Source organism: Amphiura filiformis, chromosome 1, assembly GCF_039555335.1.
Source record: "Amphiura filiformis chromosome 1, Afil_fr2py, whole genome shotgun sequence".
Taxonomy (NCBI): domain Eukaryota; kingdom Metazoa; phylum Echinodermata; class Ophiuroidea; order Amphilepidida; family Amphiuridae; genus Amphiura; species Amphiura filiformis.
The window spans coordinates 80,122,378-80,146,979 of NC_092628.1; the positions used below are offsets into that span (position 1 = coordinate 80,122,378).

The 24,602-nt window shown below is 37.1% G+C and overlaps 1 protein-coding gene across 1 annotated transcript; it reads left to right on the forward strand.

Moving 5' to 3' along the window:
- The first annotated feature begins 697 nt into the window (after positions 1-697).
- On the forward strand, positions 698-23,248 carry LOC140163433 (leucine-rich repeat and WD repeat-containing protein 1-like). Its single transcript, XM_072186750.1, has 16 exons — positions 698-832; positions 4,727-4,837; positions 6,647-6,889; positions 7,340-7,453; positions 8,187-8,339; positions 9,020-9,436; positions 9,987-10,079; positions 11,461-11,701; positions 12,459-12,565; positions 13,246-13,456; positions 13,916-13,985; positions 14,357-14,491; positions 14,851-14,984; positions 15,929-16,087; positions 17,690-17,799; positions 18,408-23,248. The coding sequence occupies exons 2-16, from the start codon at positions 4,748-4,750 to the stop codon at positions 18,558-18,560; spliced, it is 2,430 nt and encodes an 809-aa protein (XP_072042851.1). The 5' UTR covers positions 698-832; positions 4,727-4,747; the 3' UTR covers positions 18,561-23,248.
- Positions 23,249-24,602: the final 1,354 nt, after the last annotated feature.

A 24,602-nucleotide genomic window follows, 5' to 3' on the forward strand; every position in this document is an offset into this window, starting at 1 on the left:
GCCAAATAAAAAATGGTTTCTTCAATTTTATTTTTATTTTTTGAAATTCAGTTATAACTTTTCAAAAAATATGTCTAGGAAGTAGAGATGCTTTCTATAGCCTTGCTAATATACAAGAAACACTTGTAGAGGGGGCCTATCTCTCAGAACAACAAATAAAAAGAGGCCTCCTCCTTTTTCCAGGCATTATTCAATTTATTGTACACGCTAAAACAGCTCTAATTATGGGTATTTACACCGATTTTGCGATAAAAATAAAAATAAAAGCCCCTCTTCCTTCTTTTTTTTTCAAAACCCGGACGTGAAACATGTTTTTATTTTACTTGGCCTTATGTGTATTTTTTAAGCTTACCTCTTGCAGCTCTTGTCGGTGGACTTGGGCCACTTCTGCATCTGGCTTGCAAACTAAACAGTATCGGATCCCTTTGCATCCACAACTAATATCACACTGCATATTTATACAACCAAGTTTTAGTTTTAAAGCTCAAAACATGAAAATGTTGCCATCCACATGTGCCAATGTGTACCGTCTTTCTGTTTACATTTTAACAGCCTCATCCCCGCCACCAACTTACATTGATCACAGTTGAAAATGTTCATGACCGATCATCAATACTTCGAATAGCAGATAATTTGTTGCAACGAGACTACTTGATAATCGTGACATCTGACCTAGGAGGGCGCTATAACATTAATTGAACAGCGCCCTCGGCGATCCACTCCTCTTTTGTGCCAGCAGTGGTGGGGAACAACTCAGTGATTTCTGCCCAACATTTTAGCTATAAATTCACCCATTTTGCAAGGATCTTCCAAGCTTTGGCGAAAGACGCAGGTAGTTTAAATATCTATATATTCTTAAAAAACATTTCTACCTATATAATGACATTATTTCGGGTCAAATAAGTGTGTAAAACATTGGCGTGCCTACGCCGGACTTCTGCGTCGGCAACCAACAGCGAGGTCAAATAATTTTATTTTTTCAGGAAGCGAGCACAATTTCGGCCATAAATTAAACGATTAACGCACATATTTATTCATAAATATATTACCAATCAATCTACTCATTACATAGTTCAGACTTTCAATATTACAAGTGTACATTTTTTAGTCATAAAGTGGTCGAATTGTGGAAGAAAAGTGAGTTTGTGAACTTCAAAATTTGTGTATTTTTCTTATTTTTTCTAAACTAAAGAGCGCCACCGACGCCAGACACAAACGTGTTCAGGACGCCCTCTGTTAATTATGAACTTTATTTTGAAATTTAAGCATATTCAATAAATCTACAGTATCATTAATTTTAATTATATTTGCATTGTAGCCTGTACTAAATTAATTTTGGCTGGGCATGGGCAAGGCTATGCCTATCTAGTCTACAATGTATATGCAAAAAAATTTGTTCTCTATCAGATGTATATCTGTTCTGTATCTGCTGTCTTTACACGTACAATCACCATCCAATGCATCTGGTTGTCGCGATGTCGCATACGTGGGGGGGGGGGGGTCATGTGCAAATTCACGGTTAAATATTGAAGTGGGCCTTGCAAAGCAATGGGTACGCAGACTACGCACCAAAGAATTAGAAGGAGAACCTAGTTGCCCGTCCAACTTGTCTATGTTTCGTCAGCACAGACATTGACTAGTTCACCACGTAAACTTGTATGGCTCAAAATTCGGACCGCTCGCCATTAAGTTTACTGCTTTCTGTGTTTTGAAATTTGTTGACGTTTTAATGCTCCCCGATTTCCGGTCGATTATTTAGCTGTGCCGCGTCACGTGCATGGCGCTAGTGGGTACCAGCCAAACTTCAGAAGAAAAAAAATCACGATCGCCGATAACGATGTGATATGGGACTTACATAGGATTACAAAGAGATATTTCTTGCCAAAATTTGACCATTTCTAGGTAGCTTTGCCCTACTTTGTCTTTGTTATATGAAAAAGGACAGTCTTAAGTAAGTAAATGTGCAACGCTTTTGATGTTTTGGGAGACTGGGAGGGATCAGAACAAAAAAATGATGGAGCCTATTCTTGACTTTGTAATATTCCTTCAGCACATTATCGTACGGTAATAGCCTTATACGATGGACAGATAGTCCAGTTTGTGAATGAGGACATCGTATAAGTTCCTTGTACTAGACATTGACCAATGGCAATGTTGACTGACTGTTATCATACTGACATTTCTTTTAACGAATACTGCACCATAGACACCCATATATGATAAATGACACGAAGGTGGGGTGTTCCTCACTAGGCATAGGTGTAGATCCCAATATTTTGTCAGGGGGATGGTCCGTACAATCATACCCCCCAATCATGCTAATGTTGACGCCTGTATGTGGGTTTCTGACCAATCATATTTGGCCATTTTAGCCCCAAAAGTGCGAATTTGCTTCGCGCGAATTTATTCCATTTTTGCACCGGCCCTATTTCAACAGTTTAGCTCCAAAATGCCAAAATAACCACACACTTATTATGTCGCCAAAAGGGGCTGAATTCACTATACTTCAAGAAATTTTTCCAACCCCATCCCCCCCAATGTCAAAAAGAAATCTACGCCACGGTCACTAGGAGAACCGGGACTCAACCGCCATCTTGATACAGGCATGGAGCAAAAATTGGGGGTATTTGGTTTCCCTCGGAATGTGCTCGAGGCATTCGTTGCAGTCATGCAAAATGGATGATGGGTGCATTTGAGAGACGCACTTGATATGACCTGCTGCACACAAGTACCAAGACGCTTCAGATTAGACGCACAATTGTTTCGTCTCCGAAAGAAAGGACCCAATACCCCCAATTTTCTCCCCATAGTTGATGGCGCAAAATGGTGGTATAGGGAGTCCCGGTTCTCTGTCTCTCCCAATTCTGCACCCGTGTACCGTACCGCTTCGCTGTGCTGCACTGTTGTGACAAGATCACGCTCTCTTTGAAGTTATAATTTATAAACAAACTCTGTCAAAAGATCAGTTTGGACACAACTATTGAACTAATGAACTATGCATGCTCTCAGGAATCCTGAACAGCAAAATCTGTCACTTTTTCCCGCATAGTGTTCTCAGTCGTCATCCAGAAGGTGGACGAATCTGGGCAACAGTCTTTAGATTGATCAGCTCATATTTTTCGGTGGGAATTGTTTAGTGCCGTACTATTACATTGTCTTTCCTATTCGGCGAGGATGACAATTTTGACCTCCTCGTCTGTTTACAAACAGAGAGGTAGACAAAAGACCCTTCCGCTTGTCCAAACACTCAAGTATCCGAAGGAATAATGAAGGATGGTCCACAATAGCGTGATTCACGTAACTTTGGGATTAAAAAGCTGTCAAGTAGAACCACATGCTTCTTTTGTCCAATTTGCCATCAAGATTTCATATGGCAACAGTTCAGACCCAGAACACAAACGATTTTTAGCGAAAACCTTATTTAGGCGATGTTCTTGTAATATTAGCATGTTTACATTGTAAAAAATTGCTATACAAGCTGAAATTTGTGTAGCAGGTTGTCCAAAATGGGGAGCATTTTGCTCCACGACACAAGTTAAATTGAACCCTGGACAAAAGGAGTCAAATTTATATTTTGGGATGTTTCTGGCAACAAGTCACAAAACAATTCTCAAAATAAAATATATCGATTGATATTATTCTGTGTAGTATATGGCCCGCTGATTACGAGCTGATCAAACTATACTATGCAAAGACCACACGCTTGCAGTGCAAACACAGCTTTTGAGGAATGAGGATTGACCAATCACGGTTCGAATACGGTCGTCGCTAGGCAAGGTCAAGGTTCAGTCATGTAGGTCACGCGGTCGTGTTATTCCACAAAAAGTATGCTGATACAGAAGGGATATCCTCTCATGATCAAGAATCAGATATTTTGCTTGTAGCAGGGCTTTTCACTGGTGATGAAGCACGATTCCATTGCATGTCCTCATTTACCCTAGCTCGAGATACTCTAGCTAAAATACAGGTTTACATTTACTATCTTACATTATCTTGCTGTATTTCAGCTAGAGCTCCAAACAACAAGCTTCCGGGGTTTTTTGGAGAACAATACTGTTACGTAAGATGAAGAAGAAACCCGCCTCGGAGCCCGCCCTACTCATTATTTCATTGTACTTATTGTAATTTGCCTCCACACATTACGTAATCAACACAAAGCTTTTGTGAGAATTAGTGAGTTGATAAGAAATTGAAAGCGGAGGATACGAAGGACACGCCGATTGCTAGTTGTCAATCATGAATTGCCATAACGTTTAATATTTTACTGCATGGCATTCCGCAAGCACCAAGACAAATTATGCCGTATTTTTCCAAAGATCATCTCATATGAAGTAAGCTGAATGCGATCTGTACTTTTGTAACATTCCGATCGCTTTTGATCACCTATTATCGGCGAATTTGCTTGAAAACACATGAGTTCATGTTGTGTAAACATAATTAGCATAGACACAAATGAAATTACGATGCAATACAATGCAATTTGAATGCGCAGCAGATCTATAGAAATAAGGCTGCCCGGTTTTATGCAGAATTAGACCACATCTGATTTACCCTGTTTTTCACTTTTTTGCTGGACCTTGAAAGGGTACCAGCCTACACACAGTGTATGTTACAAGCTTACTAAGTTATATGCACGATGTTTGGTGATGTTAATTGTTATATCTTTTTAAAAAATGACTTGGTATTTTTATTATTTAAACCAAAATGTATGCACATTAATTTCCAGAGAGCAAGTGGATAGATCAGTATGCAGACGTCACCAGGAGGAAGAATTGGTTCCAGCACAATGCTAGTGGAGAAATTGGTTTTGGGATGTGCTGGTGCCATAAGCTTGCAGGTAAGGGAGCCTGGTCAAATCTTGAGAAGGATGAGATCTGAATCCCTAAGGGAGCAAGCCGAAAGTTTGATGACGTCTTATAAATGAAAGTCCTTTAGTAAGAGGAGGGGTCAAAAAGTAAAGTCTGATTATGTAACTTGTAAAAAAATTGTTAAAATATCGGTTAATCTTTCAGGTGGGTATTTTCAATGTTTCACACTTGACGTTTCAAGGAAGGGGGTTACCCTCCAAACAAAAGCACTTTTGTTTTAAATAAGACATCAAACTTTTGCTTTGTTCCTGAAGACATTTAAGACCTAAAAAAAATTGTTTGATTTGCATAACCTGACCGACCCTAAAAATAGGCCTGACCCTAGACTTTTTTCTTAATTACAAATGATAACCAGGAGGGTGAAAGTGCTAGGAACAATGCCGGAAACTACGTCACTCTATTGTGCGACTTAAACTACATCATTTTAATGCATGCGTGTTCGTTAATACAGCTTTAGTCTCCTCCACCTTCTCAACATGGTACGTGGAATGTCTGGAATCACATTGACGGCGGAGGAGAATACTAGCTGGTCAGACAGTTTAATTTTATCAAGCATATATAAATACCTAAACAATCACCGTCATTTGATCGATTTACTACAGAATATAATTGATTATTCAAAATATAATTTTAATATTGTAAACATGTTAACTTATATATTTGTGTACTAAAGTATAAGGACACGTGAATAAAATCATGTCGAAGACAAAATGGCCGCTAATCCGCCTATTGTCTAGACTTAAACTACATCTTCCGGTTTGTTACGTAATACTAGGATGCCCATCCCTTTGTATCGATCCCTGTGATAACCCACCTACCAGCCAGTGGCTTGGAGAATATTTTGGGAACAGCCCATTATTCTGAAGGGTCATTATTAATCTGAAAAGGGTTAGAGTTAAGGGTTCGGGCATTTTATGTTAGGATAAGGGTTATAGGGGTATTAAGGTTTAGGGTAAGCATTGGAATTTAAGGTTAGGTTTAGCATCAGGATTAAATGTTAGGGTTAGGTTGGGGACTTAAGGTAAGTGTAGGTTTTTGGCTTAAGGTTATGTTTAGGGTTGAGATTAGGGCTTAAACAGGAAGCCCCGTTTGGCCAGTTCGCCACAGAAGAACTGGTTTACACATGTTAACTTTGATGACAGACAGAACAGAATGTACATGGGATAAATTTTAACCTTGACTAATTCCCAAAGGAACCTGAACCAAAATGGGGCTTCCACTTTAAGTTACATTATAGGTCAGGATTAAGGTAAAGTTAAGGGGTATTTTATATGTTATATATCTTTCGGACTATTGGCCCTTTGAACTATCGACCTGTAAGTCTGTAACCAACATTTAACAGTACCTGCCCGTCTGGCAGATAACAAAGATCAGTGTGAGCAATCTGAGAGTCAAGCTGGACATTTTGAACTTCCGGACAAATAATTACTTCTAAAGACTTCAAGCAAACTGACATGTGTCAAAGCGTAATTTGCAGTTTTCACATCCAAGCAAATATTTGATGCTATTTTATCATATATATTATCAATGAATATATCCAAGAACATATTCCAGTGTTACAACTTGCAGGAGATTTATATTATGATTCTGTAAAAGTTAACAATACAGATGCATATAGACCAAAGTACACCAAGGATATAATTTCTACACGTAGGGTCTTTTTAATCACCCTGTTATTTATTCTGTTATTGTGAAAAGTGAATTCAAACTAATATGCTAACTTGCTTTCATGTATGGTATGTTGATAATAGCAACATTATGTTATCCTTTTGTTTCAGGATATTAAAAGGCTCGACTTGTCAAGGAGAAAAATTTCAACTCTGGACCCCTTTGTGTTCTCTAAGATGCACGAACTTGAAGAGCTAGACCTGTCTGGAAACAGAGTGTCGGGTTTTCCAATTAACCTCGGTCTCCGCAAATTGAGGACCTTGAATTGCAATAAGAATGCATTCAAGTCTGTGCTGACCTTTGAGCAGTTTCCTAGCTTGGAAGAGTTGTACATTGAAGATAATGAACTAGGGGTAAGGATTAAAACTGTGCGGTTCATACTTCCATGTTAAGGTTACATGATTTTAATTAATGAAAAAATAGGTCAATGTGTTATATCTAGTACTTGCTAGGTCAGGTTTTCATACCATAAGACTCATTCAATGTTTTCATCAGGAAAACAACTCATCTTTAGAAATAAAATTCAGAAGCAGAAAGAACTCTAGATATATCATATATTCTTCGCACAGATTAATCCGAATGGCCTGGGTGCCCTTGCCTGTCCCACCTGGCTGAAAGGGTGGCACCAAGGCTGTAGTATTTTAAGGGTTAATTACCATCACAAGCTTGGCTGGGGTACACATTTTGTTTATCCATTTTCTGATTAAAGCCTCACAATGTAAAGTTAGGCATGTACCTGTAAATTTTAAGTGGAAATAAATTGTTTCGTACCACTGTCATAATTGTATTTTTGTATCTTACAGGCACCAGATCAGTACATTGCTGTATACATGCTGCCCAAGCTCACCAAGCTGAATGGCAAAGATGTTGACATCCGTGATACCATTAAAACCATGGAAGATATCTTGCAAGCTAGGGTAAATACTTCATACCATTCTCTCCTCAATACCAGTAAAGTCGGTTTAAGTCACAGAAGATAATATGAAATCTGTACCGGTAATACATATCCTTGATCATCTCTCTATTAATTTCATGAAGTAATTTGATGTGGTACATGTAGGATTGTGGTGTACACCGTGACCAAATTTATTGAAAACATTGTGAGGAAAAAATCAACCATTTTATTCAAACTCAATTGTGTGAAAGATAGTCTTATCCTAAAAACATACCAGCTTCTCGACTGAACTGAGATGTTTAATTTAGCTCTCTGGTTTGATTGTATGCAGGATGTACTGAAATAGGTTAGTACCATGTCTAAATTAAACATACCAATAACAAACCAGGCACCATGTTGTCGCTTGGCTGGAAAACCTATGAAAAATTGTCCAATGACAAAACCTAAATGTACAGTAACAAAAGAAATGGTTCAAAATTTAACAGTGTTTACAAGGGTGAACTGGTTATTTACAGACACTTACATAGTTAACAGTTACTAGGGAAGTATTAGAAGGGATTTGTCATTTTCTTTCAGTTGATGCACAAAACAAGAATGTTACCAAATTTGCACATACCAGTATGAGGTTTATGAACTGGGGCCCCACTTTTTACATTTTTCGGGTTTACATTTGAATTACATATATATGAGGTTTCCCCACCCAGCAATGATGTATCAAATCAATAAAATTGTGCTTTACCATTTTATACCAAAAGCTGGATACTATATGGAAAGAGAGCTTTGCACAGCGAGTGAAAGGTCGCATAAAGGAGGACGAGGAACGTTCTCTTGAAAATGAGTTCATCGAGGACCTGAAGGCAAAAGTTACATATGGACCTCCTTCACTGGTTGAATTTACTCATCACATGGTAAGTCAAGAATGTTTATAGTGGGAAAGTATTCGTATTCAAAATTTGTATTTAATAAATATTATCATAAAGCTTGCAAATGTGCATGAAGTTATGGACATTTTCAAATCAAGGTCGGAAAAGATTGGAAAACCGCAGTATTTATTTAGTAAGCTAGGGGGTCAAATTGGTGCACAATGAATCAAGCGGAATAATGTACCCTTTTGAGTGAAAATACAACGTATTTAGCCAAAATCAACATGAGTCATCACGGAGAAATATTTTCTAAAGATATTGAACTAACACTTCCACCATTTGGCACTTCACAATGTGACAGTAAAAGAAAGAAAAAGCAGATGCTTGTCGTCTGCGGCACATTTGATTTGGTCTTCATGCGGTCTTCGCAATATTAATATCAATCTCTTGCACAAGCCATAACCAACGCTTGACCTTGTCTTTCACATAGATTTGTGTTCAGACGTAATAGTTGCGTTTGCGTTAGCGTCGATGACCCGGAATTGTAAACGGGGTCATCCATAACAAACTTCGATTTGAAAAGGTCGATAAGATATATATTATATTGTTTGTGTATAACACATTGTGGTGTACTTGTTGAGATGTGATAATTTGTGAATAACCTTTCAAAAAAAAGATATTGTTTGTCCTCTGGTTTTCCCTGATCTATTTCTCATCCTTTTCAGCTTACTGTATTAGCAGAGAAGCAAATTACACAAGAAACTGCTGGGCTGCGCACAAATGAGCTTCTCACTGTCACTCCTATGTTCAGGAAAGTTGTCAATATGGCAGAGGTAGAAGAACCAGAACCACCTGCTCCTAAACCGAAAGCTACTGTTAAGATGATTGTCGGACCTAAGAAAAATCCCACCGCTTCTCCTTCCGGCAAGCCCCAAGTGAAGGTAGCACAAGTGAAGAAAGTTACAGAGAAAAGAGAAGGAAGTGAGGAGGCCAATGGTGAAGTCCCGCGGCAAAGAAAGCCAAAACAGATGGTGAAGACGGCGAGGAGGAACTGCCTGAGGAAAGCGAAGAAAAGAAGGAATCTTCACCACCTTCAAAGGGCAGAGGTCGCCCAAAAGGATCAACAAACAAAACAAAGGTTAGTACACTTAATGATTTGGTGAGATGATGGATGAGGGTCAAAAACTAGAATACTTCATCCTCACCCACCCCACTCATTCTTGTCAGCCAGCTGGGGGAATTCAAGGTTTTATAGGTCGTCCAAAGGAGAGACCTTATGGCATCATGAGTCGTGTGTGTGTTGGTGTATGTGGCCATCAACCAGTGTTGTGACAAAGTCACCAAGGTCAAATCACAAGTCAAGTCACAGTGTATTTGTGATTCAAGTCATTTACAAATTAAGCTCAAGTCATTCCCATTGCTCAAGTCAGTCATTGATTTCCTAAAGTCATGCCCAAGTCACTAGGTCTGCTTATTGTGTACATTAGTCATTTCCAACAGGGACCCTAATGCAAACATACTTTTGACTCAACATGTTAGTAGCCCTGCTGTATGGCACACAAAACACAACATATCTTTGATATGGCACTCTGCTTTAGAAAGGCTACCAAAAAGTACACCAAACATCTATACTTGTTGATGGTTTTCTTCATTAAGATCAATTTTGTATTGAACTTTTTTTTTCTCTTCTAGACTGAAGTAGAAAAAGACTCCTGCAGTGAAGAAGCCAGCAGCAGCAGCAACCACAGCAGCATCAACAACAGACACGCAAACACCAAAGGTTGGGCGAGGTAGACGTAAGGATCAACAAAGGCAGCTATCGCAGCAAGGGTAAGTCATAATGAGGCAGCTATTAATTATTTTTATTATTTATTGTTTTGCATAATAATGGTCAAAATTTCATTTCATTCATTAAAATTGTGTAACTGTATTAAACATGGAAGTAATAAATCCAACAAAAATCCCCTCCAATCTACGCCAAAAATACCCCAAAATCCCTATAATGCTGCTAAATCACAATAAAATGACTCCAAATCCACCCAATTCTGGGTAGACTATGCCATAGTCGATTTTGATAAATAAAATGTTATTAATCATGATGAACGCATTCAGTTGAACTCGAAATTATACTGATATTTAGTAGGCCTACATCAAAATACTAGTATAAAATGGTTATGAAAAAGTTTAGGCTATATAATTATATTTGTGACAGTAAAAGTAAAGTATAGGCCCTACGTGAGGCTTATATTATTGAATGCAACATATCATAATGGCATAATTATAATGACACTTCAATACTGAACAATTCTAATTTTAGAATCTGCCAGTTTATTATCCGAAAAACCGACTATGGACTTTCACTTTTAAGCAGAACTTTACCCGGGACTCACACACTGTCAATCATACTTGTTTATCAATAAAATCTAACCACAAGACTAAGCATGGTGGTACAATACGCTAGATGCATACGTTCATCCGCCAGCACAAAAGCGCCGCAGTCCCTAGATAGCTGTGTACCATGTATAGTTATAATGGTACCAGTACGCGTCGGGAGGATTTAAACAATAACGAGATCTGGGCGACCAATCACAAGCCAGATTCATTTTTAAAGATGCATTACATCATCACCAATTTTAGTTAGGCCAGAAATTGGCCTAACTCTCAAGGAAAAGTCAGTAGTCCATTTGGGAAGCTAACAAACAGAGGGCGACGGTGACTGAAAAGATCAGTTGTGAAAATCTATCAATTGTGCACTCATTAATTAAATCAGAGTTTTAAGCTTTTAAAAATGTAATAGCCAGAGTAGTGCACAATTGGCAAGTGGACTACGGAGAAGTCTAAATTCTGGGCTGCATCCCCAAAAATTCCACTTTTTAAAAATCGGCCTAAAAAGTTCACTTTGTCCACAAAAATGGCAAACCAGTCATCAGAACAAGATTTTATATGATATGTAGACCAGATTTATATGAAGCTTTAGCTTGTACTTCATTAGATGGACACTGCCTTCCTATTTCATTATCACACCCCAATAAATGGGTCTACTTTGTTTTCTTTGAAATCAGTTTATTTGTGATACTTCCCTTTTACTTCATTCTGAAATCAGTTTATTTGTGATACTTCCCTTTTACTTCATTCTTTCTATTGGTTTATTTATATATGTTATTAGAAAGAGAAACTTGAGCAGGAAGAGCACGAAGCCACAGAGGCAGTGAAACTCAAACCCAAGAAAGCTGTTGTGCCGAAAGCAGAGAAGAAAGAAGTAACTCCAAAGATCTCACTGAAGGGTGTGAAGCCTGAAGGCTATGAACCGATCCATATGCTGCGCTGTCATTCCATCGAGAACGACCCTACGGATGCCAAAACCAATGTTTGGAAGTGTCAGTTTGAACCAGATCCAGAAAATCCAAGTAAGAAAATGTTTGTTTATTGTTGAAAGCAAATTAAGACTTCTGCACTACTCAAATTTCACTAACCGGAGTGTTTTCACCGGGTCAACCAGCGTCTTCAGTGGATGTTATTGCTCTGAAGATTTGTTGTTGTTACTGATGTTATTGAGACACCTGCAATGACATCACAGATGTAGATGACATCAAACTGGAAGATGTTGTGGTCAGGAACCCCCCGGAACCAAAATGTTGTTTATTGTTGTCTTGACTGGCTAAATTAAAGCTTTTGAAGTTAGTGATTCAGACTTATATTGTGCTTTTTTGTACCCCATGTCATATTATTTATTTCACAGGAATCAATAATCTCGGGTTCTTTGAAAGCTAAATACAAATTAAATGTTTTCATATTCTATGTGTTTTGTTGTCTGGTATTGTACTACAGATGGTGAAGTGTCCAAGGTGTTCATAAATATTGACATATATTTCTTTCTTTCTTATTTCGGCCACATGATATTATCATTGTTCACATTAATTTATTGTAGCTTTGCATTTTTGTGGCATCCACGTCACTTCACTCTTCATGTTCTTATGGTTTTCTTAGTGATGTAATATATTGTTATCTTGCATTTTCCATTTCTTTTTTATAACATTGATGTGAAAACAAATAAACTTTAGCTTGAGATAAACTAAATAATTTAGTAGTAGTAGTATTAGTATGTTGTTGGGAATACAAGAAAATTGCCCTATTGTAATGTGGTGATTTCTATTTACTTTGTAGGTTTAAGCAAGAGCAATGTTGCAACATGTGGAGGCAATACCATCTGTGTGATAGACTGCACCTCTGGAAAGGTGATCAAGAAATATCAACATGACAGGGAGAAAGAGGTGAGAATTACAAGAGCAGACACATTTAACACATATTTGAGTTATTAGTTTCAAATGGATTTCAGTAATACATGTTACAAAGGATAGATCGGCAGCCTGATATTCGTGATAGTCTGATAAAGAAAGTGAGGAAGAGTGTATCTTAAAAACAATACATTCATACAATTTAAATAACACACCAATTTCTAAGGGCTCGGATAGCAACGTTTGCACAGTATTTTCACATATAGGCAGCCAGTAGAGGTTCTGCAATAATGGTGAAAGACTTTCAGGTTTACTAGCAGAGTGAATCAATTTGGCTGCTTTATGCTGGAGGGATTGCAAATGTTCAAGATGTTTTGCTTTTCCACCATATAACAAGTCATAGATGATGTTTTATTTAAAGATGCATCTTAGCCACAAAATATAGAAGAAAGCACCAAGTTCACTTTTTCAAGCCTGTACAAAATGTAGAAATTATATTTCAATTACAGATTAAAGAAATTTATTAACATTACATTTTCATTGTGACATTCCGTCACCGTTGTCATAAGTCATTGATTATTGTTATTAGAATATTATATTACCATAACAATGGTCTGATTTTATTATTATTTGTTAAAACCTTCAGGAATGTTATATTATTAGCATAACAATGGACAAATTTGCTTACTATTATTATTATTTGATAAAACCTTCAGGAATTTTATTGTGTGGCATGGACAACGCTTGAAATCAACAATGGGGAACAGACACAGAAGGTGAACGTGTTGGCAGCTGCAGGAACCAGGGGTAGCATCAAACTCTTACATACAGATCAGCTGATGTGCTATGCAGAAATCAAGGGAGAAAGGAAAGCTAGACCTATCAACTCACTTCAGTTCCATCCCACAGAACCCACATGGCTCTTCTGTAAGTTGTGATCAAGATATTTTGTTATCCGCAAAACAAGCAATTACTATGTGCATGCATTTCATGTCAAATTTGATTTAAAAGTCTTGGGACATTTGCCATATACATGTGTTATATGTAGAATTTGACAAATTATCCAATTGTAATAATCTCCCAGGTTGATGAACTTCAAGAATGAAGTGGACAATGCATTTTGGCTATATGGCATAGCAAAGTATTACAACAGAATTTCAACAGAATACAATGCAATAGAGTTCCATGACAGATTTTTAATGTAAAATGATCATCAGTTTACTAGATCACCGCTTGAACCGTTAATTTGTTATGCATTTGTTTCACTATTTGTGTCATCTTTGAGTGAATGGCACAGCTAAGTAATATAATATTACTTAGCTGTGCCATTCACTGTCAATCAGTTGATGTGAATCATATCGTTGTACTGTTATTATTATTGACTAGGTGGATCAGAAGAAATAGTACTCTGGGATATTGGCACACCAGAAGGTCCTGATCTCAAGTGTAAATGCAAGTAAGTACCACATACTGTGTGTAGAACACACCATACTGCACCATCGTTAAATATTGTTCAAGGAGGTGAAGATAAAGTACCTGTAGATTGCTTCAGCACACACCTGGAGGACATGATAGTGCAACTAAGCATGTTTATGTTGAAACCAGCCATGGGTTTTAATCTCTCAAATGCCAAAGTATTCTATAAGTGCATTATATTGGTCCCTATGTGATATTCTAATGCACTGAGCCCTCAATATTTATTTGAATCTTGGATTCGGGACTACCTTGCTAAACATTTGGTCCTATCATTAAACTTGAAAAATAGTGGAATAATGAGGTTGTGATTGACAGTAATACATTAATACATTTTGTCTGTTTGCATTTCAGGAAATTGTTGCGCTTCCAAGCCCCTGGTCGTTTGCTGGGCATTGTAGTGCCCCCTAGTGGTGATTTTGTGTTAGCTGGATGTGAGAATGGATGTTATGGATGGAACATTGATGTGAAAAATGCAAAAAAAGACAGGTGAGAGCAAGACACAGCTAATGTGTACTAGGAAAATACTAATTATATTTTGCGTAGTATAAATGCTTGATATACATCCGTTTTGGAGGCAATTTATGCTAGGATGTCTTGCACGATAATAATAATATAGTCCTTTTATAGCACAGGTGGTCTAAAAGAAAGGATTGCCGGATCGCAACAACAGAATTTTATCAGTTGCAGATTTGTCAACTTCTGTCATATCGCACAGCTCATTACATTACACTCTCAGGCATTCAACTACTTGCTGCAAAGCATTGTAGTGTATAGCAAATCTAAACATCAATTTCTTGAAGAATCCAAGATGTGTTATTGTGATTCATTTTTCATGTTTCCTTCAGGAGACATCATGTTGAGTTCTTGTTACCAAGCAAAGCCAGACTAGCAGAGGCCATCAAAGGAGAAGATGAAAGCGATGAAGAAGCAGAAGGTGACATGATAGATGGGCTGGCTCTTACATCGGATAATCAAATAGGTAAGTATTGTTTAATGTAATTATAGACTGTACAGGCAGATCATACGGAAATGAGGTGGATATAATTGAAGACCAAATTAAAAAGACTATTTTGTGTCTGATGTCAGGGCAAAGGTGCAGCGTGATTGGTTGCTGACCTGCGCAGTACAGCATGTTTGGTCTGGTTGACAGGATGTCATACGCAAACTAGTCTTTTTTATTTGGTCTTCAATTATAACTCACATACACCTGTTGACGTGTTGTAACTCTTATAACTGGTCCCATCAGGACTCAAGTGTGTCTCCACATGGAGCAACAAGAAAACTTTTATTTACATGCCTGGAGAGAATAGACTTGTCTATAACTAGCTGTCTGAAGTGATACATTTCTGACACTTTCAAGCTTAGGAATGAAAGTATGACTGTGTGGGTCTAATAACCATTGGAGAGGTATATTTTCTGTTCACCTAGTGCTCTGCATGTAACAGTCATAAATTGTGCCCACTGGTATTATGATATTAGCTTGTCAGGGTCCAGGGCCTCGGTTTCGACAAGAATCACAGAATCGATACTCGTAATGATTCTTGTAAGATTCGGTTGCGAGAATCAACTTCTCTCATTGTATCATACAGTAAGTGCAGCAACTATGATGGATTTTGATTCTTGCAAACCAAGACGAAATCGAGGCCCTGGGGTCAGAATTTTGTTTCACAGTGCGAGAATCAATCTTGATTCTTGCAGAATAAATTTGGGGGAATCATTTGTTCCTTGCAAATCAACTTCTGTGTAAACCACAAAAGTTTGCGAGAATAAATTTTGATCTTACACAAATCTGTTTACGAAAATCTTTGCAAGAATTGATTCTCCGATTCTCGCCAAAATTCTGACCCTGCTTGTGCTGTAGATGAAGGAGAAGAGATCACACACTTATGCATTTGTCATTTTGCTCCTTTTTGTTACCACCAGCAAGTAAAGTAGCCTGTGATGGCTCAATTCATCTATGGGATATTGAGGAGGCACGCAAAGGCAAACCAAACACCCGCAAAGAACTGAAAGTAACCCCTGACTGCACGCTAGAATGGTGTAACTCAGACAGTGTATATCTGGATATAGGAGCTTGGAGAGGTGGGTTGGTTCTCTAATTTCATACTTCTGTAGTATTTCTAAGAATATGCATATACTGTTGGTAGTCATTTGTGTAATTTATTGTTTGGTGTCATTCCATGGAATACAAGGAGCCCAAACTATGCTGAAATGTAAGTTTACATTTCTGTTCATTATCTTCTAGTTTCAGTGACACCTTGCCAGGGTTGGCACTACTTTGTGTTTTTGGGTCTAATACCCCCAATTTTCACCACTTGGACCCCCACAATTTAACTTATTACAGTTTTTGTCAGAGAAGAACGGCAGTTGTTTGCATTTTGGGAGTGTGAAGAGCGTAAACATGAAAGTGGGGTTCTGATTGGCTGAATCAATCATCTGGCAATCATAGCAACAGACTGATAATCTGATTGGCCGATTGTGCGTCAAATCGTAGGTTGGCACAGATCAGCGCCCATGAAGTGAACACAAAGCTCCACGTATGTTGCTCATTAACAGGGCGCTCGCGTCAATCTAACCAAGGGACTGCCATTCTTCTCTGAAACCCAGTGTAGTAAAGAGTCTATGGACGCCTAGAACCCCCCCCTCCCAATTCTTAGAAGTTAGTGCTACCCCTGCACCTTTTGCATATTGTCTTGGGTAGTATATGTACAACAGATGAGCATATGTGATGCGATCAAGCAAAATCAGTCAGAAGTTGGATATATTGATTTTCGGATATAGCCAAACAAAAACAGTAATTTCTTTTGTTGCATGTTGTTTTGGAAACACTTCAGCTGCTCATATCTTTGGAACTAAATTTCAATGTTCAATTTCATTGGGGTTTTCTGCAAAATGTAGCTTTGCAACTTAGGCTTTATACAATCATGTAAAAAACTGAAAATTGAATATGACCAACTTCAGACTGATTTTGCTTGATCATACCACATATATTGATAATAACTAGCACAATACAGTTGCGTTATATTGTATATTTTGAAGTAAATACATCGCAAGGTCCTAGGAAATTAATGAGGTGGCACAAGAGCTGGATAGTATATTAGTTGTGATGCATTGCACATATGTGTATTTTGATATTTTGACCACATCATGATAGTTGTGTATGTCGAATGAATATCCACATCAAAAAAATACCTTGAAAGTATTTCAACGGTGGTATCATTAAGGGGGTACTACACCCCTCGATAAATTTGTGTCTATTTTTGCATTTTTCTCAAAAACTAATAACACAGTAGTAACAAAAGTTATGTATATTATAGGGCCAAGGAATCCAATTTCTACACTGGAATTTCAGTGACCCAAGACAAGCGGTTTGTTATTTATGATCAGAAATAAGGTACCGCTAGGATGTACCTCGTTTCCTATCATATATACTGAACCGCTTGTTTTGAGTCACTGAAATTTCAGTGTAGTAATTGGATTCCTTGCCCCAATAATATACATAATTTTTGTTACCAGTGTGTAATTATTTTTTGAGAAAAATGAAAAATAGTCACAAATTTACCACATGGGTGTAGTACCCCCCTTAAGCAGCACAAATAACTTAGCCATCATTATAATGTCCATTCACTGACATATCATTGCTGTGTTATCCATGTTACCAACATATCTGTTGTTGTTTTACAGGTGGTTCAATGTTAGTGAGTGGTGATGATCAAGGGAAGATTTGGGTATATGATATTACCAAGCTTCCATCTAAGAATGCAAACAAACCACCAACACAGAAAGCCACTTATGTAAGTAAAGCAGTTTACTTGAAACCTTTTTAAAATATTGAAATTGTGTAAAATTTTGAGTTATGATTTAAATTCAAAATTTGTGCAACATTAATTGGATAAGGAGTTATGGAACTTTTTAAAATCAGAAAAGTATTTCTTTATCTTGATACAATTCTAAATAGAAACATATGTGACATGATCAAGGGGAATGAGTCGGATGTCGTTAATATTGTTTTTGAGATATTGGTAAAAATGGTGTTTAAATTGTTTCATATCGTTTTCAGCCAGTGATAAATTGCTCATAACTCGGTAACCAGATGTCCGATTTTGATGGGGTTTGCACCAAATTCTAACATACGTAAACTGCCAGAAAATGATGTAAAAATTTATAATCGAAAATTGCTGACATGTAACTCATTCCTCTTGATCATGTCACATATTCAGTGGAAACATACTGAGTGTAAGTGTACTCAAGCTCAGCTTTGTCTAGTGGACCCATCATGCTGCAATCAGCCAAATGAGTGGATTACTTAATTGCACTTACAATTTGCAACTTTTCTAAGTTGTTGTGAATTATGTAAATTGTCATATGATACTCACACCTAATGTTACTTAACACATTACAGGTACTCAACTGGCCAGAGGACCAGACCGAAGACAATTCATCCGACTCCAGTGCTAACGATCTGATCATCAACGATGTCGCCGTCAGCTCCGACTCCAACTACATCGTCTCCGTTACGAACAAAAATGTGGTCTGCATCTGGCAGATTTTATGAGTGTCGTAGTAACAAAATGTGGACAACTTGCCAAATAATAGAAAGACTGATGGTGCAACAAGCTCTGAAATTGGCACCAGTGAAATGTTCCTGGATCTGGATGTATCTGAAGGAAGATAATGTCTGTTTGTTTTAGTGGTGGCACAAGAGAACACAAATGAAGATTATGGTGTGTGGGAATCTGTGTATATATATAGTTCCGTCTGTCTTGATTACGTATGTAACCTGTTTCCTGTATGAGAGCACCTTAAAATATTTTGAATGTGACCATGTGTATCACACAAAGCATTATTTTGTTTTAGAATTCAACAGAATACACACCTCAGCTTTGTAGAAAGCTGCATTTTTATTTTTCATTATTCCAAGCACATTCATCATCTGTACTTTGTTTGACATGAAATAGGCCATTTTTTATGTCTCTTATATTCACATTATGTGAATCATTTAAAAGAGCATAAACACCTGTCTCACTGTGTGCTAAGTACACTGCTCCTTAGTGACTGTATACACCCATTGTTCATCAATTCACAATTTTAGGAGTGTGCCTACAGTCTACACAATAAATAAGGGACCCGTTTTTGAACTTGATCCCACAGCCAATTGAGGGTAAATTTATAGAATAAATGGTGACCAAAGTGTGTCTGAGGATGTCTGCTTTGATCGCAGTGACAGCGAATGATTCAAAACAGATGGAAGATACAGATTCAAAAATTGCACTTTGCACTTCCGGCGATGTTTACTGTATGCGTAGCAGAACCCATTCACAATCGCCACCATAAAATACCATTGATTATCATAATTAAGATAATATGATTGTCATTTAGGGCCACTGTGTGCCCTCATGATGTGTACAAATCAATGTGGCATGCCGCAGTAAGCATGCTTGTTTTGAATATCTACTTTAGTCAGTTTTTGTTTCATAACTTGGTGATGTCTGCATCATTTGCTGTCAGTCGCTGATATCTCAAATTTGAAAAAAAAAACATCCTTGCGCACTCGTTTGTCGTTACTATGATATTTGATCTACCCATACTTAGGCTGTGTGGTCATGTACAAAAACCAGGGACTGTCCTTTGGAATTTGCAGGAGAGCATTAAATGGAATGTAACAAGAGAATGGTCGAATAAGGAGAGCTAAAAATCATTCTCCTATATCAGATTTAAGGAGAGCAGTAGAGAGCGATTGCTCTCGCTCTCCTAAAAAGGCAGACCCTGAAAAACTGGTACCTTGTTGATTGAACAGACTGTATCACATGTCAAATAATTACGGTTGATGGTGCTTTGGCAAACTACTCCACTTTAAATTGTACAAATAATGTTTTTAAACCAAGGAGAGTCTAGTGTGTTGAACAAAGAGTTTGTAACATTATTGTATACATAACCTTTTTGTGACGACGTTTTATTTTTGTGGTTTTATATGTGTGGTGCTTCTTAATCTTTTCTATTTTAGCGTGTTTGATGTTGTACAAATATTAACTTCTCATGAGTGAGATGTTGTCAGTATCATCTCAAATTAACAGGTGGATTATTCTAAATCCAGTACAGTCCACCTGTTATTAAGGTATGCAGACCTGCCAACTGTCCCTCATTTTGATGGACTGTCCCTTATTTGGGGTTTAACAAAGTAAAAAAGAGGGACAGTCCTGTTTTCTGAAAATGTCAGTGATGGCAAATTTAAATGTAAGAACAGCAGAAAATGATGCAGATTTCACTTTAAAATTTTGCTAAATAGCATTCTCTTTAGACTATTATGATAAATTCAGACCTGCAAAACCTTTCAGAATTCTGAAAGTATTGCTCACCTCAAGTCTTCGCATTTGTCGGTACCTGGTTTGTGTACGCACGTACATGTACAAGGTTTTTGTCTCAATGTCCCTCTTTCTGACTTCGGTAGGTTGACAGGTCTGGACTGTATGGTGTATTATATCACACAAGTATGAGCAGTTAATATTTGTTGTAACCCACTCATCCATAGATTTTGGTCATTTGATTATGAATTCAGGCTGAAGTGACTTGAATCTATGATTGAGTAACATAATTAGTTTTATTTTGTTTAGTATATTGTTTCTTATATCATGTTCTTTCTGTTTAAGGGCGGATTCTGCACTGGTTTACCAGCAGAAGTGGTAAAACTTTATTTGGGTTGTTTCGACACTACCTAACTCTTGAACAAGAATAAGGTTACTTTACATAACTCCCGGGCCTAACTCTTGAACAAGAATAATTTTACTTTTTATAAGTGTTAATTTTGTTTTGTTTTTCACCCCAATTGAAACTTTTTAGACTTTTTTTGTCTTTGATTGAAACTAAATTGTGTGTTTTAGTTTCACTTTGGTATTCTGAAATATTATTACTACATACTGGCAGTTCCAAAATCAGGTATGGTCATTTTATGCAGGTATGGTCTGCCACATGTTGTTAAGATCATTGACTATTTAATTGGGAAATGAAATAATTCTTGTTAGGCCATCTTAATTTAATAGTTCGTCTCAAAGCCCTTCCGAAGGGGTTTTTTTTTACTTTAATTTTTTTATCTGTGGGACGAGCTTTTTGACAAGCATTGACCACCTTCTCATCTATCAAGGAGGTTATACTTTGGTCAAGATGAATAATTTTTATTGAGATTAATGATTTAGGCTATTTTGACTACGATGTCAGACGTGATATTTTTGTATGGTGGATTTTGGGGGGAAAAAATAATAAAACAGGGCAAAAACTGAAATGTACTCAATCCAGTGGGAATAACGTAATGTAATTTTACTTATGCGCGCCGGCTTTGAGACAAGCTATTGAATGAAGATGGCCTTATCTAGTTTTCTACCTGATAAATTGAAAAGCACTTAAGAAGTACTGTTGCTATATTAAATTTTGGGAAAATTACGTACCTGGTGTTGTGCCAATGCATGCGTACTTCACAGAAGCTCAGATTTGGGAACCATCTGCTTAGTACCTACATAGCGTGATTGGTTTGTATTTTTTCCAAGTTGTGCGTCTAGGTTGTGCGCAGTTAACAACATATACACTTGTGGGATGCTCTTGTTACTTTCAAATGTACATGTTGTGTCCGAGAATTTAATATAGTAACAGTAATGACATTGTATAATTAACATGATTAATGTGTACTAAATAGAGGTTTAAAGCAATTTTAGGAAACAAGCAAAAGATGACAAAAGTATGTTGGGTTGACAATTTGACATAATCAATCTTTTGGTTTGTTCCCTGAGATTGGTATATTTTTAATAGTAAATGAGATGATAATCAGATTGAGGAGCAATTAGAGACACTGACCATGTATGAATCTTGTAAATAGTACGCAATAATAGTTTTCTAGTTGGGAACAGAAAGTCAGCTGAATTTGGACATATTTTATGTTATTTTTTAGTCCATTATTTTCCTCAATCCAATGTATTGCCAAATTGGTAAATAATAGGAAATAACGGTTCATTGCGCACTCGCAACCCTATAATTATGTAATTAAGTAATTCTTCAAATAAATGGTATCAAATTCAATATTGGCCCATTCTGAAGAGGTGTGTGGCTCAATTGCATATTATGGCATTCTCATCACAAGGCTGACTTAAAGCCATATTGTAACATTTGTTGAAAAGTATGCCCTCAATATTTTTCAAAATTCTGTTTTTTACACGATTGTAATGTACTTTTATTAAATACCCTCCAAAATTGAAAGCCATATTATAACATTTCTGTAAAAATAGATTAGTATTTATTTTCCATAAAATGTTAGCTTTTGCTGTCAGATATGTCCCTTTTAATTTTGAGCCGAACAAGTGAGGTAAAGCATAGAAAATTGGAATTTACTACTAGCGCCCATGCATGTTACTCCGGCGGTTGTAATACGGTACGATAGTCTGTGGGGGTGTGTGTGTATGTGTATCCCGCACGCCGTGTACGTACTGTTCGACTAGTAATATTTCCATCGTAATAATAAAATGCCGGTTCCATCGTTTTATTCAAAATCTCAGATTTTGACAAAATTACAGCACCTAAAGTAACTAAAGTACATTACAATCATGTAAAAACCAGAATTTAAAATGTGTTTGAGGGCGTTCTCCTCAGCAAATGTTATAATATGGCTTTAAGGTGCTGTAGTTTTGTCAAAATCCGAGATTTTGAATAAAACGCAGGAACCGTTGTTTAATTATTACGATGGAAACATTAGTCGAATGCGTTCACAATATTCATAATCATTAACACAAGAGTCACAGTATGCAATGTTGTGTGGGATGTACACAAAGGATCGTGCTGTAGTACAACCGACTGAGTGATATGCATTGGCAACATCACGCTGATAGTAAATTTCAATTTTCTTTGCTTTACCTTGGTTGTTTGGGCCAAAATTAAAAGGGGACGTACTTGACAATAAAAGCTAAAATTTTATACGAAATACTAATTTTTTTGTATGGAAACGTTACAATATGGCTTTTAACTAAAACTGATATTCATATGATTGACAAAATGTCAACTTGTGGAGAGACTTACAGAAAATGGACAAGAAAGAAAAATTGAAATTGCCAACAAAGAGACATAATTGCATCATGTAATTGAAATAATTGTTATTATGCAATAGTAATTCATGAGAGAGAGAGTTTACCACCGTGAATTGTGTATGTTAGTGTAAAGAGGTTGGGAAAATAAACAGCCACTATTATGTGGTGGAAATTTATAAAATGTATTGTGTTATATTTGTGTTCAAAAACTTTAGTAACATTTGCAGGGTATTGGCCCAGAAAAAGTCTGAATTGAGTTGTTATAATACATTCTATATTCAATTGAAAAGTTCAGTTGAAAGTCGGGCTCAGTTGTGCCGAGGGGTCACATATGGATAACAAATGTGTGCCTGTTTTGGCGTTTTGGACACCTATATACTTTTGTTGTAAGCAGTAATAGTTGTCAATACAAAAGTCCATGAAATGGCTTCAAGTTCAATTGGGCATTCATTTAAAGCAAATATCCCCCTCAGACACCCACTGCGTATAGATAAAGTGTTTGTTTTGAATTCTGTTTTGGACACTCGATGTGAAAAGTCCGCCCGCCCATAGAACAAGGGTGTTTTTTCTCGTCGCATAAGGTCTATTTATTGATTCATAACCTCATCCAATCACAGATAATAACTTTTAAATACGCGGGCGCAAATGCAGGTCATTGAAAAAGTATAATGACCTCGTCTCGTGACGTAGCTAAAAGTACGCTCTAAAATTTTAAAAGTCACAAATTTGGGCTATTTCCTCCTTCAGGGTGATTCCTACTGGCTATTCTACCGGGCTCATAATTAGTGTGTTTCAAGAGAAAAGTCTATGTAAATGTGTGTCACTTTAAAAATGCTCTATATTTTATTTTAATTGGTGTAATTGGAAAAATATAATCGCATCATGCCTAATGAATCATCAAATTATGCAGGACAAAATTCTCAATCTATATGACTACTTCATTTGGAAAATTTTTTAATCTTTAAGCTGTTGCTTCAGAATACTTTTTGTGAAAAGCTAGGCGTCCATGGGTGAGTGTTTGGGTGTCGTCCCTCTGCTTTTACGTGCCAATAACGTGGTACAAGGGCTATTTTATGGGTAAAAAGACACTGCACGTTGTCGTGTTGGTTACTTTTGCCTCTGCCCAAGCAGGCTGTGCATTGGTACTGGGGGGGGGGGGGTCGAGGGCTGTGTTCCCCGCTCCAGTTTCTAATTTTATTTTAGAAATCACTCAATTTGGTGATATATTTTTGATCTCAATTTTTGAGGTCTGTAAAAGGGGGCCCTGAAAATTTTTCCTGATGAATTTTTTTGCATCAGGCCCCCCTTACAAGTGTTTGTGAACGGTCCCTTAGCAGTTATAAATTGAAAAACAACATACTTACAGTGTGGTACATTGTCGTACCCCAACGGTTTTAGAGTAAGATAATTTTGCTTTGACACTACACACATATCAAATTTAGAATTGTTTGTGAAGATTTCATGATTATGTGTTAATCCAATGGCGACATCAAAAATGGCGATATCGCATCTGCCACCACCTGAAATAAATAGAG